A 15,845-nucleotide genomic window follows, 5' to 3' on the forward strand; every position below is an offset into this window, starting at 1 on the left:
TACTCATAGAGAGTATGGAAAGGCCATCTCTTTCTTTGTATATATGGTTTAAAAAAGATTCTAATTTCTTGACTGTTGGTGCTATATGAGAAAAAATATATATAATTTATCACTTGGATATTAAGATGTATCAGATTTGTGTTAAGGCCACAGGGCAAAAGCTGGCAGGTTTGAGGAGTTCCTCTTATTTTGGCTGTGCAAAATAATGCTTTTGGCTCTTATTTTCTTTTCCTCATTTGCATAAAATTTTGCAGATCTTTGAAATACTCATAAAGTATTTTCCAAATGGAAAAATTATAAACAACTTCAATGAAAAGCTCTGTTTGTGAACATATTTTTATTTAGCAGGAATGTATTCCATTTATAATTGAAGAAAAGGTAACAGAAGAAAGTTAAGTGGAATTTAACATATTTCCATGTTTTAAAAGTGTATTTCCCATTAAAAGGAAATGAATCAGTGGAAGATCCACCAAAAGGAAAACCAAAAAGTAACACATTAGTAGCTTAATCATGATTTCTATAAAGCCTAAAATAACATCAGAGGTTATCTGAGCTTCTAGACTAATTTGGGACTGAAATAATTGTGCGATTTCATAAAAAAAAAAAAAAAAATGTTACATACAAGTCAATCTGAGCTGATACTGAGCGTGAACGTGCTTCGTGGTTAGTTCTACTTTTTTTTTTTTTTCCCAATAAGTAAGTCCCAAAGCAGCTACAATGACATCCACCAGGATATTAGAAGATTTGAGTGTTGCATTTACAGGTAGCAGAACACTTCTCTCTCACCACCGAATGGCGGCAGCCAAACAAGGTTTTCATATTTTTGCAGTTTGGAAATGCATCTCGATGCCTGCAAGGATTGGCTAAAATAGAACAGATAGAAAAAAAAAAACATGAAATATTGATTGAAAAAAAACCAGTGCTGGTCTGATACTTCTGCATTTTCCATCATGCATCTTCTCATTAATTTTCTTGCCTACTTAGCCTTTATACCTTTGCTCTGCTGTTCAAATTGCTTGAATATTATGTAAAAGGGAAAACAGACAGAAAGGTGGTATGTTACAGTTCCTGTCTATTTTTATGCTTGGAGTTACTCCACGTGGAAGTCGACAATATAGGTCATGTGGAGCTCTTTATCTATACGTGGGCATAAACATATGAACTTTCACGATTTGTATGTACGTGCACTGAAGATGCACATGCACATGAAGACATTGTCTTGAGTTTTCCAGAAGAGGGCAGCAGAAGACTGGCGATGTGATCAGTCATAGTCATCGCTTGGCAGCAACACAACGCACCCACCGGCATAGGATGGATGAGGCTGGAAGGGATTTCTGGAGCTCATCTGGTGCCCCCCCTCCCTTTCCTCCCCCCCCCCCCCCCCCCCCCCCCCCCGCTCAAAATCGTGCCACTTATGGTAGGCTATTCTATTTAATCAATATCATGTGTAGAAGGAAAACGAAGGAGCAATTCTATGACGTCCTACCTGCAGATTGGCAAAAGGTAAGTATGAAGGAGGAAAAGGGAATGTCATTATTTGAGGTAGTGCAATGTTTGTTGTAAGGAGGCAAATACTTACTGCAAAGCCCATTGTCGCAGTGGCCGGGACAATCTGCACATCTTGGTCCATTTTTGTAAGGTGCAGCCACTTGCATTATGTTATTTCCTCTGAAATTTGAAAGAAACACAACACAAAATGAGATCAAGATGTAGGTCTGAGCCACTGACAGTTTACTTTCTTTATCCCAATGAAAGACATCCACACATTTTGGATAAAATGACGATTTTCATAGATATTCATGTTTCAGTTTGAGCTATGCATAGAATACAAGAATGTTGATTTTAAATCAAATAGGTGTTTGGGGAAAGAAAACTAATTGACTATTTGCCTTTGTGTAACATTATCAGTTTAAAAAGTCTTATATGCTTATGTGCTTCCTGGCTGTACTTTTCTAATGGCTTTCAAGTACATTGTGGCTCATAAGAAAATTACCTCAGCAGCCACCTTCTGACATGAAGGAGTCAGAGATATGCTCTTTACCTCTGTGAATATTTATTTGCTGCTGGCTTTCATTTTTTGTTTGTCTTCTTTGTGGTCAAAGTTATAGCATGATGCCTGATCCTTACACAGACCTTTCTTTATTCAAATGCTAAAATTTCCTAAATTTCTGTTTCAGTGTGAAATGAAATAAATATTAACATTTAATCTAATGTTAAAAACACAATTCATATGCGTGTTTTCAAAATTACAAATGGCTAAAAGAAACTATAGACATTTGATCCTACAAATCACCAATGGACTACTGGAGTTTTTGAAAACATATCCAGAATTATCACATCTTAAGAAAATAAAAAGGTAATACTTACGGAGGACAGTAATGGCAAACATAAAAGTAGTTGTACTGGTTTCTAGGACAGTAGGCAACTGCACATCCAACCTGGTAGCTGTTATACCACACTAGCTGTAGAATCAAAAATAAACATTTTTTTTCAGAGACATATTTTCTTGAATTCTCATCAATGACATTTTTTTTTTCTTCTGATAATAAACGCCTCTCAGCAACCTTGATTGTACACATGTAATTCTAGTGTATCATTGCAGTTTGCTTCAATTATCCATACCTGAGCATAGCTCTTGACATTGGCATTCTTTGTAGTTGCTCCAAAACCATACTTGAAATTGGAGCCCTGACTGTTCCAGACTTGGATTGTTTCAGCCCATGTTTTTGGTTGAGATGAGAGCAATATATTCTCACCGCAGGTGATACCTGAAGTAGTAAAGTAGGTATATTTTATTACATAGCAAGGAAGCAAGTTGTAGGGTGGAAGGTATGACGGGGAGAGTGTAATTACATCCTAAACAAAGGGTCTACAATGCCAACCTATTTCCCCTGTGATTTTAAAGAGGACAGTACACTTGATCTTATGAAAGTGTCAGGGAATGCTACTTTGATTTTGGTGAGCTTTTAACTACAATGTGCTACACAAAAATGTCTGTACTTAGTCATACCCACAGTCTTCTATTATGTCATCTTGTCTCCAGCAGGAGCTAGGAGCTAAAAGAGGGTACTTAAAGACAGGTACAAGAACAGGGCAAGTACACAGCTTCCCTCTCTCAAGCTCCAACAGTTTGTCTTTCAGGGACCTTCTCTGACAAAGATGAGGTTTTTGTGTTTAATAATTCTCCAAAGATATTCTACGACATCTTAAAATGTATCCATATTTCTACTTCACATGAACAAGGTTCATCTGCAAATCAACATTAACCCATAAGCTTAGGATCGATGTTGTTTATGTACCGTCAATAACTCTCTGATCTGTTGGACTGATTTCCATTTCACACTTCTTTGCCCATTTCTGAGCATTTTTAGCAGCTCTCTCATTCCAAACCTGAAAGACACAAAGGAAGAAACAAGTCACAGGCAAATTTGTGCAGTCCATGAAGGAGAAGAAAAACATGGGGAATTATTTGCACTTGGAGTGCTGAATGCTTTGGGTTCCTTAAAAGAAAGCAAAGGAGCTGTGCCAGTTTACACTACTGGGCATGGGGCATGGGCACTATGTTTCTTCAGCCCTTAAGGGCTGCAGATCGAGCAATTCTGTAGAATATCACAGTCCAGATCTCCAGAAAATCCTTATTTATAGAAATGTTAAAACATACTATTACCTTCTTTTACCTTTGTGCCTGAATTAACTTTGTAAGGTACAGTGCAAACGGTACAAAATTGAGCTTCAAGCCTAGGAGAGTTGAGCTTCAGCTCCTAGGTGGAGCTGAGATGTAGTGATAGACACCAGCCAGTCTTTGAAGCAGGGGAATGTTTGCAAGTCTTACCATGCAGACTTAACCATAAAGCACTGAGCAGCTCTGCCCATTGAATAGGTATAACAAAAATATCAAGAGTGATGTGTATGGTAAGAGCAACGAGCAAAACAAGTTCATCTGAGGCCAGATAGCTATGCAGGTCTAGGCCTTTTTTTGCCTTCCCCATTATGTTTAATTCAGAAAAATGCTGCTGGTACCCCAGCTCCACCCTTGCTTTGCCCACTTTCCTTCATTCAGGGCGTATGTTTCTTTTCTTCCAAGGTAAAAGCTTTCCCTGAAAAAGATTGCAGTTTATGCCTATTGCAATGAGAAAACATAAGGCAAGAATTTGTGATTCACTTTGCAGGCTATATTAATACAGGTTTAACGATAAATGGATATGGTTGCAGTAAGCCTGTGTTTATATTTTCTCTAGACAGATGTCCCTAGATAAGGGAGATTTGCCATGTTGTTTAACTGAGTTTTTCTAACTGCAGAAACTAAGACATGTTGGTTATGAGAGAGGTTTTGAGCAGTGCTTGGGGCATGTTCTTTGCAATAATTTTACAAGTGCTTACAGTGTGCAGACTTAAAGCATGAAGCCTGCAGAATCACAGGGATAAAATTCTGATTTCTTAATCTGAATCCCAGAGAACCTTTCTTGCCCTATCTACTCACTGAGTGTGGGTTTTTTAGAAGGCTACAATCTTCTGCTAATGATCTGGAAAGCAGGGTAGTGGATATGCATAGCTTACCATCTTCAGCATGTTCCTGGCTGTTGGAACTACAGATCTTCTTATTTGATTGTGTTCTTTAAGGATGACTTGCTTGTTTTTCAGCTGAATAATATTTTGTTGCTGAAGCATCTGTTGTTTGCTTTGCATCTGAAAACCATTGTATTTCTGTTGTGCTGGTTGCTGAGGTTGCTGAGGTTTCTTTATTGGTGGTAGCTTTACTGGTTTCTGTATTGGTCCGATTATCTGCTTGTGTATCGGTTTTTGTGCTGGTATGTGTATTGGTTTCTGTATTGGTTTCTTTACTGACTTCTGTATTGGGTTTTTAATGGGAAAAGGTGGAAAGAGGGGTGTGTCCACTTGTTTACTCTGATACACCTGGAAAACAGTAAATGATTGTTCCAGTTATCCAAGGTTTACTAAGCAAGATAGACTGTGAAATTCTTGTCAAAGTAAAGCTGCATGGAAATTCTAACTTTCCTTTATTGGTTCTCCTATTCTTGTAACTGGTGATTTATTTATTTTTTCTCCCTCCCTTCATTTGAACCATATATTTAATAAAGAGATGTGACCCTAAGTGAAATTTGTGATTAGTATTTCTACCTTCAGAAAGAAAGATTTCTACTCTTCATGGAGAAAGCTTAGCTCTGGAACCAAATGTCATGACTGGTTTTGACCTTCTGTGAGTACTAAAAAACTCCTAGATCTCATCACTTGCAGGCTTTGGAAATATGTGAAGCTGGATCAGAATTTAAAGCCCTTTGCAGACCATCTTCTGAAATACATAAGATCAAGAAGGCAATGAACAATTTAAATTGCCCCTTATCCAGTGATGACAGGTTTTGAATCCTGGCAAAGAACAATGGTAGCAATGCCCACATTAGAGTTTTCAGACTAGAATGTTCCTTGGGAAGGGATTCTTCCTGCTTAATATCTGAAAATGAGTCCTCTCAGTCTAAGCTAGACACCTTACTCTTAGTCATTACTGGAGAGGGCAGACATAGCTCATCAAACAAAACCCAAACTCCTTTTTCGGACTGGAAAAGCTATTCCCTAGAAGTACCTCTTTCTCCTTCCTTTGTTTATAGTGAGAGCCTGGGAGAGGTCTAGATGATTAATATTTTGATACTTAGGTTGGTGAGATGAATTTCACCATTAGTGTGATGATTTGCATGCTAGGAACAAATTCATCTTACTTAATTTTAGACATCTATACCATAGATGTAATTTTCTAAAAGTCATTTCAGTTTGCCTTCATGGTCAATGAGAAAACCACAACATGAGAGAGACTAAATTTTAAGATGTCCCAATAATATGAATAAATCTCACTTCCCCCTGCTTTGACTTCAGAGCTCAATTCTAGGTTTTAAAAGCTGTTGTCAGTGACCTAGAATGGCACCTAATGCCATTTTAAATGCCCAGAGAGCCCTAACTGTTGTTCCAGAAGGTTAAAGCTCTTTGTACAGCCTGTAGAGCCTCTCACGAATGTCTCAGGCACCTTAGGCAATCTCAAACTGCACTGAGACATTTCTGCTTGAGCAACTAAACCTCCCTCAAGAGGTTTTGTACATCTTGTTCAATTTATGGCATTTACAGTAGTAGAAACTACATCTTGGCCAGTTATCTTAAGCTCTTGGTATAATCAGTTAAACAAGCAATTTAAGACATAGGTCACCTGAGCTTTGTTAAAGAAGGATAGGACATTTCAGATGGAAAGGACCTACAAAGATAATCTAATTCAACTATCTGGGTACTTCATGGCCAACCAAAAGTTAAATTATATTAATGAAGGCATTGTCCAAACTCCTCTTGAGCACTGACAATCATGGGACATTAACTGCGTCTCTAGGAAACCTGTTTCAGTCTTTGACCGTCCTCAGAGTAAAGAATTATTTCCTAAAGAAAGAGATGATTAGCATTCCTAAAGAACCTATTTCTTTTCATCCCTTATTAAGCATATCTTGATAAATAGCTCACATCCAAATATGTACATAGTAGTACACCTTACATCTTACTACATCTTACAAGGTTAAGATCACCTCTCTGAAGAGAAGTGAAGATAAAATATCTGATACTTAGGTAAATTATTTTAGAGCAGTATCAGTTCATATTCTTTTAGGAAAATGTATTTTAAAAATTATTTTTGTAAATAGGAGAACATTTTTTGATAGGCAGAATTTTAATACATAAATCTTAGAAAAACAGGAGTTCATCTTTGTTGTGGAAAGGATGTGCAAATAATAATTTCAACCCTGAATTGCAGAGCTCGAGATCACTCAACCCGCTCATGTAGATATCTAGACAATGTCCTCAGCAATACGCAATATAACCGTTTTGCATACATGAATGGTCCTACCTTTGCATCAGCTTGGTGTATCAAAGCAACCAGGCAAAGGACTGCAGTTATTGGACCCATTTCTACAAAGGAAAAAACAAGCAAACAAACAAACAAACAAACAAAAAACCATTAATATCTGTTACATAAAACTTGTGGTTTCCTGTGATATGTAAGCAAAATGCAAAACAGCCTCAAAATCAAACACACCACAGAGTTTTTTTTTTTTTTTTTGTGAATGGTCACCGCTATCTCATATGGAGAGAAGGCTCCACCTTGTACTGAGGCAGAGACCACAAGTAGTATAAAGTTGCATGTTTCTTAAAACAGATAGATCAACCTCCTCCTGATTTCTTTATTCAAAATGCCCTGAATTTTTAGTATTTCTTTCATCTTTGCCTCCTCGTATAAAAAAAAAAGTCCTACGAGGAGCGGCTGAGGGAGCTGGGCTTGTTCAGCCTGGAGAAAAGGAGGCTCGGGGTGACCTTATTGCTCTCTGTAGATACCTTAAAGGAGGCTGTAGCGAGGTGGGGGTTGGTCTATTCTCCCACGTGCCTGGTGACAGGACGAGGGGGAATGGGCTTAAGTTGTGCCAGGGGAGTTTTAGGTTGGATGTTAGGAAGAACTTCTTTACCAAAAGGGTTGTTAGACATTGGAACAGGCTGCCCAGGGAAGTGGTGGAGTCACCATCCCTGGAAGTCTTTAAAAGGCATTTAGATGTAGAGCTTAGGGATATGGTTTAGTGGGGACTGTTAGCATTAGGTCAGAGGTTGGACTCGATGATCTTGAGGTCTCTTCCAACCTAGAAATTCTGTGATTCTGTGATTCTGTGATTAATACATTCACTTGGGGCCACACCAATGTGCTGTTCAAGCAAGCATCATCTGTTTTGGGAACTTTTATTCTGGAGTGGGGTACTGTTTACACACATCAACAATTGTCTCCATTTATTTCCTTCTCCCTGTTTCCCAATCAAATCAGCATCATAATCTCTCAATCAGATGGTGCTGATCACCCTCAAGCAGCATCTGGCACATAAACAAAACCTTCAGCCAATACTGTTGCTATTGGTCTCCAGCTGATAAGATACTTTTTAGAAGCAAATACCACAGCATGCACACAGTCTAAAACCCACTCATATTCATGAAATATTTTTTTCTACATGTCAGAAGAAGCAAATCAAATATTACATATCTTTTTGCTACTGAAGACATACATGAAATTACATCTTTTCAGTTGTTAAAGAATGAAGATTTGGCAAAGTCCTTGGTGAGACAGACTTTGAACTCAACAGTTTATCTTAAAACAGAATGAAGGAAGTAGGGAAAATGTGTAATAAAATTAGTTGAACATAATAAACCTTAAATCCGGCTTCTGAGGAAAATCCAGTGTGAGCAGTACAGTTCAGTGGTAGAGATGTAGGAAATCCTTCTTGACAGGGAAACTATTGGTATAACAACTGTTAAAACTGTAAATCTACTATGAAAATACAGTAGATTCACTGATTCATCTCTGCTAAGTGATTAAACAAACATGTTTATGTTAGGTGAGAAGAATGAGTTAAGAAAGACTGTAAAGAGCTTTTCCTTATGGCAAGAACCAAAAGATCGATTAACATCACAAAGAATTAACAGCAAGTTTCCAGTGTCCTGTAAAAACAACTTATATTTAATTCTTCTTTTATTCAGTGGTGTAAATATTTTTTATTCCTAGAATGATGATTTTGAAGAGATGGCAGTAATACTGTTATTAATATCCTGTTAGCTGTTTATTAATTTTAATATCCTGTTAACTGTTTAATATCTGAAATTGTCTCTAGATTTATGATATAATTTCCCTTTCATTTATGTTGGGTTTATGTTACTGAAGTCAGAGGATTTTCTTGCTCCTCTGTGTGTGAGTCAGCTCTACATGTGTGGTGTGAGAAATTTATGTTTATTATAGTAATAACAGTAATAATAAAAATAATAAATAATGATTGGGGTCCAGAATTATTTATTTATTTATTTATTTTTTCCTTCCATTTCTAAATAGTGCATCAACTCCATTACTTTCATCTTCACTGAGGTGCATTCTGATCTCTGCCAGGGCACATGTAGATCCATTTATAATTCTAGTTTGGAGCTAAATCTCTAAGCAAAATTCAGCACTGGGCAGAGGGCATGGTAATGGCCTACATGAAGTTTTCCTTATGCTTGAGATCCCTTTTATGTTTACATTTTATGAGTATTCTACAGTAGTTTACAGCATAGGAAACACTTTCCCTTGTGATTGGAGCTCACTCAACCAGAGAACATAAACGTACCATGTGGCTATGCCTAGCCAAAAGATCTTGCTAATACTAAATTATATCTTGTGCTAATAGTCACAAGAAACCATTCATGAACAAACATAAGGCATGAATCGGTGTATCAGAATTTTTTTTTTGATGCTTGGCTATGCAGAACTTCAACATACAGAAACAAGATCTTTCTGTGACTACAAAAAAAGTGCTGCAACTGGAAACATAAAACATTTCTAGCTTCAGAAGTAAATTTGATGAAAATACCACACATCTTCAATTGTCAGACCACACAATCAAATTCATCTTTTAGAGCAAATTTATTTGGCATTAGTTTCAAAATCAGAAGATGACTGTTCCCAGATACTTCCATGCCAATACTATACTAGTCGATCAGCTAAATCACTTCTACACTTTTGAAGAGACAAATACCAGCAACATACTTTTATGTAGCTCTGCTTGAAAACTTGTACGTTTCATGCAACTTCATCAAATGTTAAAACAATATTAAAAATCTTCTAGTTAAAAAGCTAGGAACAAATTATATTTGAAAAATACAGTGCAGACTTTTTTTTTTTTTTGTGTGTGTGTGTGTGTTTAATCTTGGTACTTCACTCCTCGGAAGAGACTTTCCTGCCAGCTGATAAAACTTTCAGGGTATAACAGGTCTGAAAGTTTACAACAGTAAGGATATTTTTCACTTCAGTTACTTTGATATATATATATTTTTAACTGTCTTTGAGTTTGCATCTATAAATTTCATTTTGTAACAAAATTTTCATTCTGCATTAAGAAGACACAATCATCTTATTGTATATGAGAAGATATAATAGATATTTTAAAATAGTATATACCTGAAAGCTTGGACAAGTACTTGACAGCTATAGATAGCAAAATATTGAGTCTAGCTGTACTGATATATACCCACATTCCAGATAAATAAATTTCACATAACAATAATTCAAGTTTCATTAAAAAAAAAAAACATTTCTTGTGATTGACTATAATCAAATACAAAATGGATTAATATATGTTCACATTTGAAGAATGAAGCAAGCAAGACCAAGTGCTACTTTTTGATATAAAGAATCGCAAATTAGACTTCATGTGAAGTGTTTCTCACCCAGATGAGTAGAATGTTTTCTAAGCAGAAAATGTAATTTTTTAAAAAATTCTTAAAATTAATAGAAGCATGCATTTTCTTTTAATTACCAGGTTTGGTAAGACTTAGATATTAACTACGTTAGCATGCACAACACAATGCCCAATTAATGCTGACCAAGTGACTCTGGATAAAATTTCTAATAAATTAAATTCTCCATACATTACCTTTGTCTAGCTAGACTTCTCTCTTGGGAAGAGTGGTAGAAGTCAGAGGCTTTCCTCACTCTGGGGTTGTATATATATATATACATTCACTTCTCTTTCTTTGTCAATATTTATTGCAGATAAATGACATCAGCTTTGTGGTTGCACATTTGAAAAGAATGAACTTATCTTAAGAAACAGGTGACTGAAAATGAAACAATCTAACTGCATTGCTCTGGATTTTTTTTTCTCTCTCTTGTTTACAGGGCAAGGAAAGGGAAGATAAGAAGCCATTTTGCAACACAAAATGACTTTGCCAAAAAAGCTTGTAGGTTGATCAGCAGGCTGTAGTGCTGAAGTTGTGTTCACAAAATGAAAGCTCAAGTTTTGGGATAGCTGCTTGGCAATTGTTTTTTCTGTCTCTAGCAAAAGAGTGGTATAAATTGTTTGAGGCAGAAACATAAGTCAGCCAGTCACCTTGTGGCCATGCACAGAATGACCTACAAACTGGGGAACACAGTGATATTTTCTTCCAAGTTGTTCCTAAACTTTCATTTACTAAATAAAATGTGTATTGCATTATGTCACTGAGACCAAAAAGCTGTGGCACTGGGCATTACTTATATGCACAATAGAAGACTGTCATCCCATGTGTTGCACAAAAGTAACCTACTTGTAGACTGACTACATATGTGTATCTCTTCCCCTTCAGTCTGAAGAGATGTTTGAATTGTGTTTGATTTATTTTTATTTGTATTTATTTTTTCTCTCCAGGACAGTATCATTTAACTCACCTCATGGCACCTTTACTTCCACTGTCCCTGAAGTAGTATCACAAAATCTGCTTTGGCAGATTCTCAATGCTCAGCTCTGTTCTGTTTAAATACAATTTGTCTTGCTTCCTTCTGTGGTACCTGTTGGCTTTCAGGGGTCAAAAAACATCTCCTCATTCTTTACATGCGGTTCCCTTCCTCATCCTTGCCTTTGCTGTGATGTCTCTACACTGAGCACCATCTTGGCTGATGCTCAGTTGAGTTTACTGTCTATAAATTACAAATTCAATTTTATTTCAATATTTCCTGTTTTCTGCAGAATTTCTGCAGCTGTTGCTGTTGGTAACATTTTAATATTGGATTATAGTTCCTTTGTAACAGAGCTGCTTTTGTTCTGTATTTGTATAGCGGGCAGTACTATGGGAAGTTACTTGCGATAAGGTCTTCCATATCCTTCAAAGTTCTGAGATAAGGGCAAGGGGGCTTTTTTCTCTGTGGTAACTTTATTTTATTTTATTTTATTTTATTTTGTGTGTGTGTGTGTGATAAATTTGATGAGACTATAGTTATTAATATATATAACTACAGTTATTATCACAAGAAAACCCAATAAATTGCCTACCATTGCTATTAAGATTGCACCTCTATTGACTGTGAGGGAAGGCAGAGTTTGGCAACATCAGATATTCAATGTCTTGGAAGATTGTTCCATTTTCCCCCCAATACCATGTAGACAGTGTTTATCCAAGCTTGAGTAGAAGACTTTAACTGGAAGTACACATTCCCTTCTGAATCACCCCATCCATTGCACTCAGTAATTTTCAGTAGTTTGCTACAATCACCTGAGCTTTATTTGTATTGTTAAAATGAAATAATACCACTGCAACCATTTCTTTAAAACATGCCACACCTGTTTAAATAGTCAAATCCATTTATTTTATAAAGAATATCTGTCAGTTACTCTACAAATCATGGTCTATGGGTTAAATAACTGGGAAGAAAACAAAGATTAATAAAACTGACATCCGGAACCGTGGTACAAAGAGTAATTTAACATATCAACTCCCTCTCCCTTAAGTGGACTACCTAAAAGGGTGGAGCAATTTAATTAAAAAAAAAAAAAGAAAAAAAAAGATTAATTCCAAAAGATTTTGCAAATGTATATATACATATATATATATTTAAATTTATTATTTTATTTTAACATAGATACATCTATGGAAAGTTAGTTAGTTCAAAACATAAACAAATTCAGCTTGAGAGATTTTTGATGTGGAAGTTCTTCCAGCCCATATGTAAATCTGAACTATAAGAGACTGATTTGAACCCAAGCAATGCAGGCAAAATTCCAATTTCTTCAATTCTTCAATCCCACTGAAATTAATGACAGCTTAGTGCCTTTGATTAAAATTCATTCTGTTCTGTGTGTTAAGGTTTTGTATAGATGTTTTTCTTAGCCATACAAAACACCTTGAAGTACTGATTATTTTAGCTAATTTTGTTTTGCAAAAAGGAACATTATTAATTAATACAACCCAAATCACCTTCCACTCCATATGTAGAGTAGAACTATTAACAAGGAGATAAACAATGGGGTAATAATTTTAACAGATGTTTACATGGGCATAAATGCCCCCCCAAAAGCTAGCCAAGGCAAAGGCAAGGTACAGAAATGTAGAAGCACTGAGATTCTTTGAAAGCTGTTGGACTACCAGAGGTTTGAGATGCTGGGCACTGACAACTTGCGTGTTGAAAATTGTGATTCCAGCACTCTACTAATACTGTTACATTGTCTTTGATCTGGAGGAGCTGTGTGTTCAACCAGTGTGGAGAACAGGTAGAGTAAATCCACCCTGCCCACAGTAACACATGCTGTAATGTCTGCCCTCAGCTTTTGGAGAAGAAAGCCACTCACCATGGCTTTTCTCCTCCACCTTTCAGTCCAAGTAGATGCACCAACTCTGCAGAAGCTGCCCACTCTGGCACAACTGCAGACTGAAATTTGCTTTCCCTTTGCAAAGGAGATATTTCAGGCACCATTGGCTATCAGTGATTTTTCAGGTCCACCCTCAGAAACAGGCCTGCAGACCTGCAGTGTGACTGCTTCCCATAAGGGCTCAGCTCCAGATTACATAGTTAATGACTTCAGCTACAGCTACCTTTGCCTAAAACAGGCTATACAAACAACTGAAGGTTTTCATGAATGCATTTTTTGTTTGCTACGTGAGTTTGCTGGGAAAAGGTGTTTCTTAAATATAATAATAATGACGGGCAACATGTGGCCCTTTGCCATGAATTCTTGAAAAATGTTTCAGCCATTCATACCACATATAAGTATTTTAACCTTTTCTTATGCTTGAAGTAAAAGTATACTAAAACAATATTGTAGAAAACACAAGAGGTCTGGTCTTTCTGTAACAGTGTCCAGTTGGTAAAAAATATCTTGGACTTGTTAGGACTGAAAGTGTGTTAAAATGTAGAAGAAAACAGGAAAATCTGATTCAAAAGTCAGTGAATTCTACACAGACTATTCCATTGGACTGGCCACAGTAAACAAATGAGAAACTTTTGGAGCAGTGAAAAGATGCATTAAAGATGCTCCACCTAAAGTCACAGTATACCAGCATGAAGAATCACCTGGAAATGATATTGTTGATTAATCACAGTTTGACTTGTAATAATTAATGAACGTCCTGTATTTGGCCACAGCCAAGCTTATTTGTACCGCAGCTTCTCATCATGTTCATAACAGCATAGAAATGACACTTTGAAATGGGGACCTGCTTCATAAAGGACATATAAAACCTACATAACCAGAGGATGCATTACATGACCTGTCACAGTGCAACTCAATTAAGAGGGCTTTCCATGCACCTCACTGAAACTAATCCATTCCATGGTCTGACATGCAGAAATCATGGAAAAGAGGCAAGAGGGAGCATTCAATTGCATGAAAAAGGTCCTGATAAAAAGCACTGTAAAGGGAGGCATATAGTTCTGGTTCCTGCATCCTGTAATGCCTTTGCCTTTTGCAGAGGCATGATTTGATAGAAAATGTACACACAGTGCAGGAAGCAGAGCTTGGAACACTGATTTCTTGAGTGCTGTAATGAGCTGTAGAAAAATAATTGTTAAAAAAAAAAAAAAAATTTCCTGGCTGAAACCGATACACTTTTGCAAGTTTCTGATATTGGAAAGTACCCAGTTATTCACACTAATGTCAATGATATCTAAGTACATGTGCTTACGTTAGTGCTTTTCTATGATCAAGGTGGGGAAAAGCAAATCCATTTCTTAATAAATGAATCAGATGAACAGACTCTTTTGAAAGAAGTCATGAAAGTTAGTTGTATTTAACTAAAAAGGGTATGTGGATACCTGCATAGTTCACCCATTGTAGATCTATGTCTGTGCAGACCTAAATCTAAATGTAGAAGCCTATATATAAACTCTTGGCACCATTTCATATGAAACAAGATGTGCAAAGCACAGTGCACTGCTAAAGATGCACAGGGCATGGAGAAGACCTGCTCCCTTCCATAGGGTACTTTGAGGTCTGGCAGGATATTCTGAGACACCTCAGCAGGTTCTGGGCTCCCTACTGAATTAAATGCTTAAACATGACTATCAAGGGTGTCTTGGGAAAGTCTTATCTTATGCTAAGATATGTACATGTTGTCTTCATTGACCTACATTCAAGTGGATCTCTAGGTGAAAGGCAGATGATATCAGTAGCACCTGATTCCCCCTGCAACATATCCTCCTGGAAGCGATGTCAAGGCACATGTAGGATAAGGAGGTGATCCAAGACAGCCAACATGGCTTCACCAAGGGCAAATTGTGCCTGACCAGTCTGGTGGTCTTCTATGATGGAGTGGCTGCACCCGTTGACAAGGGAAGACCAACCGATACCATTTACCTGTATTTCTGTAAGGCCTTTGACATGGTTCCACATGGTCCCTATTTTTTTTTTTCAGCCAGAAATTGTTACATAAACAGTAAATAAATACTCCCATCCTTCTGTTTTCTTTGTGACAGATTTCTCATAAATTATGTCTATATAAAAAATTAATCTAATTCAGAAAAACTGCGTTCAGAGTTGTGTGTCTCATAGCTTTGTTTCACCTACCATTACAAATTCAAGTGCATTTACTGACCATGGCTGGTTTAAGTTGTCATCTTTGTTCTGTGTTTTGACTTTCTGCAGTATTTTATTATTTTAAAACCTGGAACAGTGACTCCTTCTAATTCGGTTTGCCAGGTACATGTTGGGACGTGTTGGAACCTTCACACAAAACTCAGTGAATAGGAACTACTGAGAAGGAGGGAAAAGAAAGGAGACATAAAAAGGGAACCATGCAAAAGTAAGATACAAGTATACTGAAAGGAAGGTCAGATAAGAAACAGGACACCATTGAGCATGACTGTTGAATTCATACCCACATGCAGTTATGCTTTGTAGAGGAGGCATGACAATGAGATTTTCAGGTGACTAGAACAAAATTTTGCTTGTCTTGTGTCCATTGACTACACAGCTGACAGCTAGACAAGTAATTTAGCAATCAGCTCTTAAAACAGCTGTTAATCTTTCTTTTCCTTGTGTCTACTGCTG

At 36.9% G+C, this 15,845-nt stretch overlaps 1 protein-coding gene across 1 annotated transcript; it reads right to left on the reverse strand.

Moving 5' to 3' along the window:
* Positions 1–735: 735 nt before the first annotated feature.
* Positions 736–15,188, reverse strand: LOC311208071 (cysteine-rich venom protein-like; the record flags this gene model as incomplete). Its single annotated transcript, XM_084284492.1, has 7 exons — positions 736–863; positions 1,580–1,668; positions 2,368–2,462; positions 2,623–2,768; positions 3,300–3,390; positions 4,558–4,914; positions 15,153–15,188. The coding sequence occupies 7 exons, from the start codon at positions 15,186–15,188 to the stop codon at positions 736–738; spliced, it is 942 nt and encodes a 313-aa protein (XP_084140618.1).
* Positions 15,189–15,845: the final 657 nt, after the last annotated feature.

Source organism: Netta rufina (assembly GCF_964035555.1).
Source record: "Netta rufina genome assembly, chromosome: 3".
In the NCBI taxonomy this organism is placed as follows: Eukaryota; Metazoa; Chordata; class Aves; order Anseriformes; family Anatidae; genus Netta; species Netta rufina.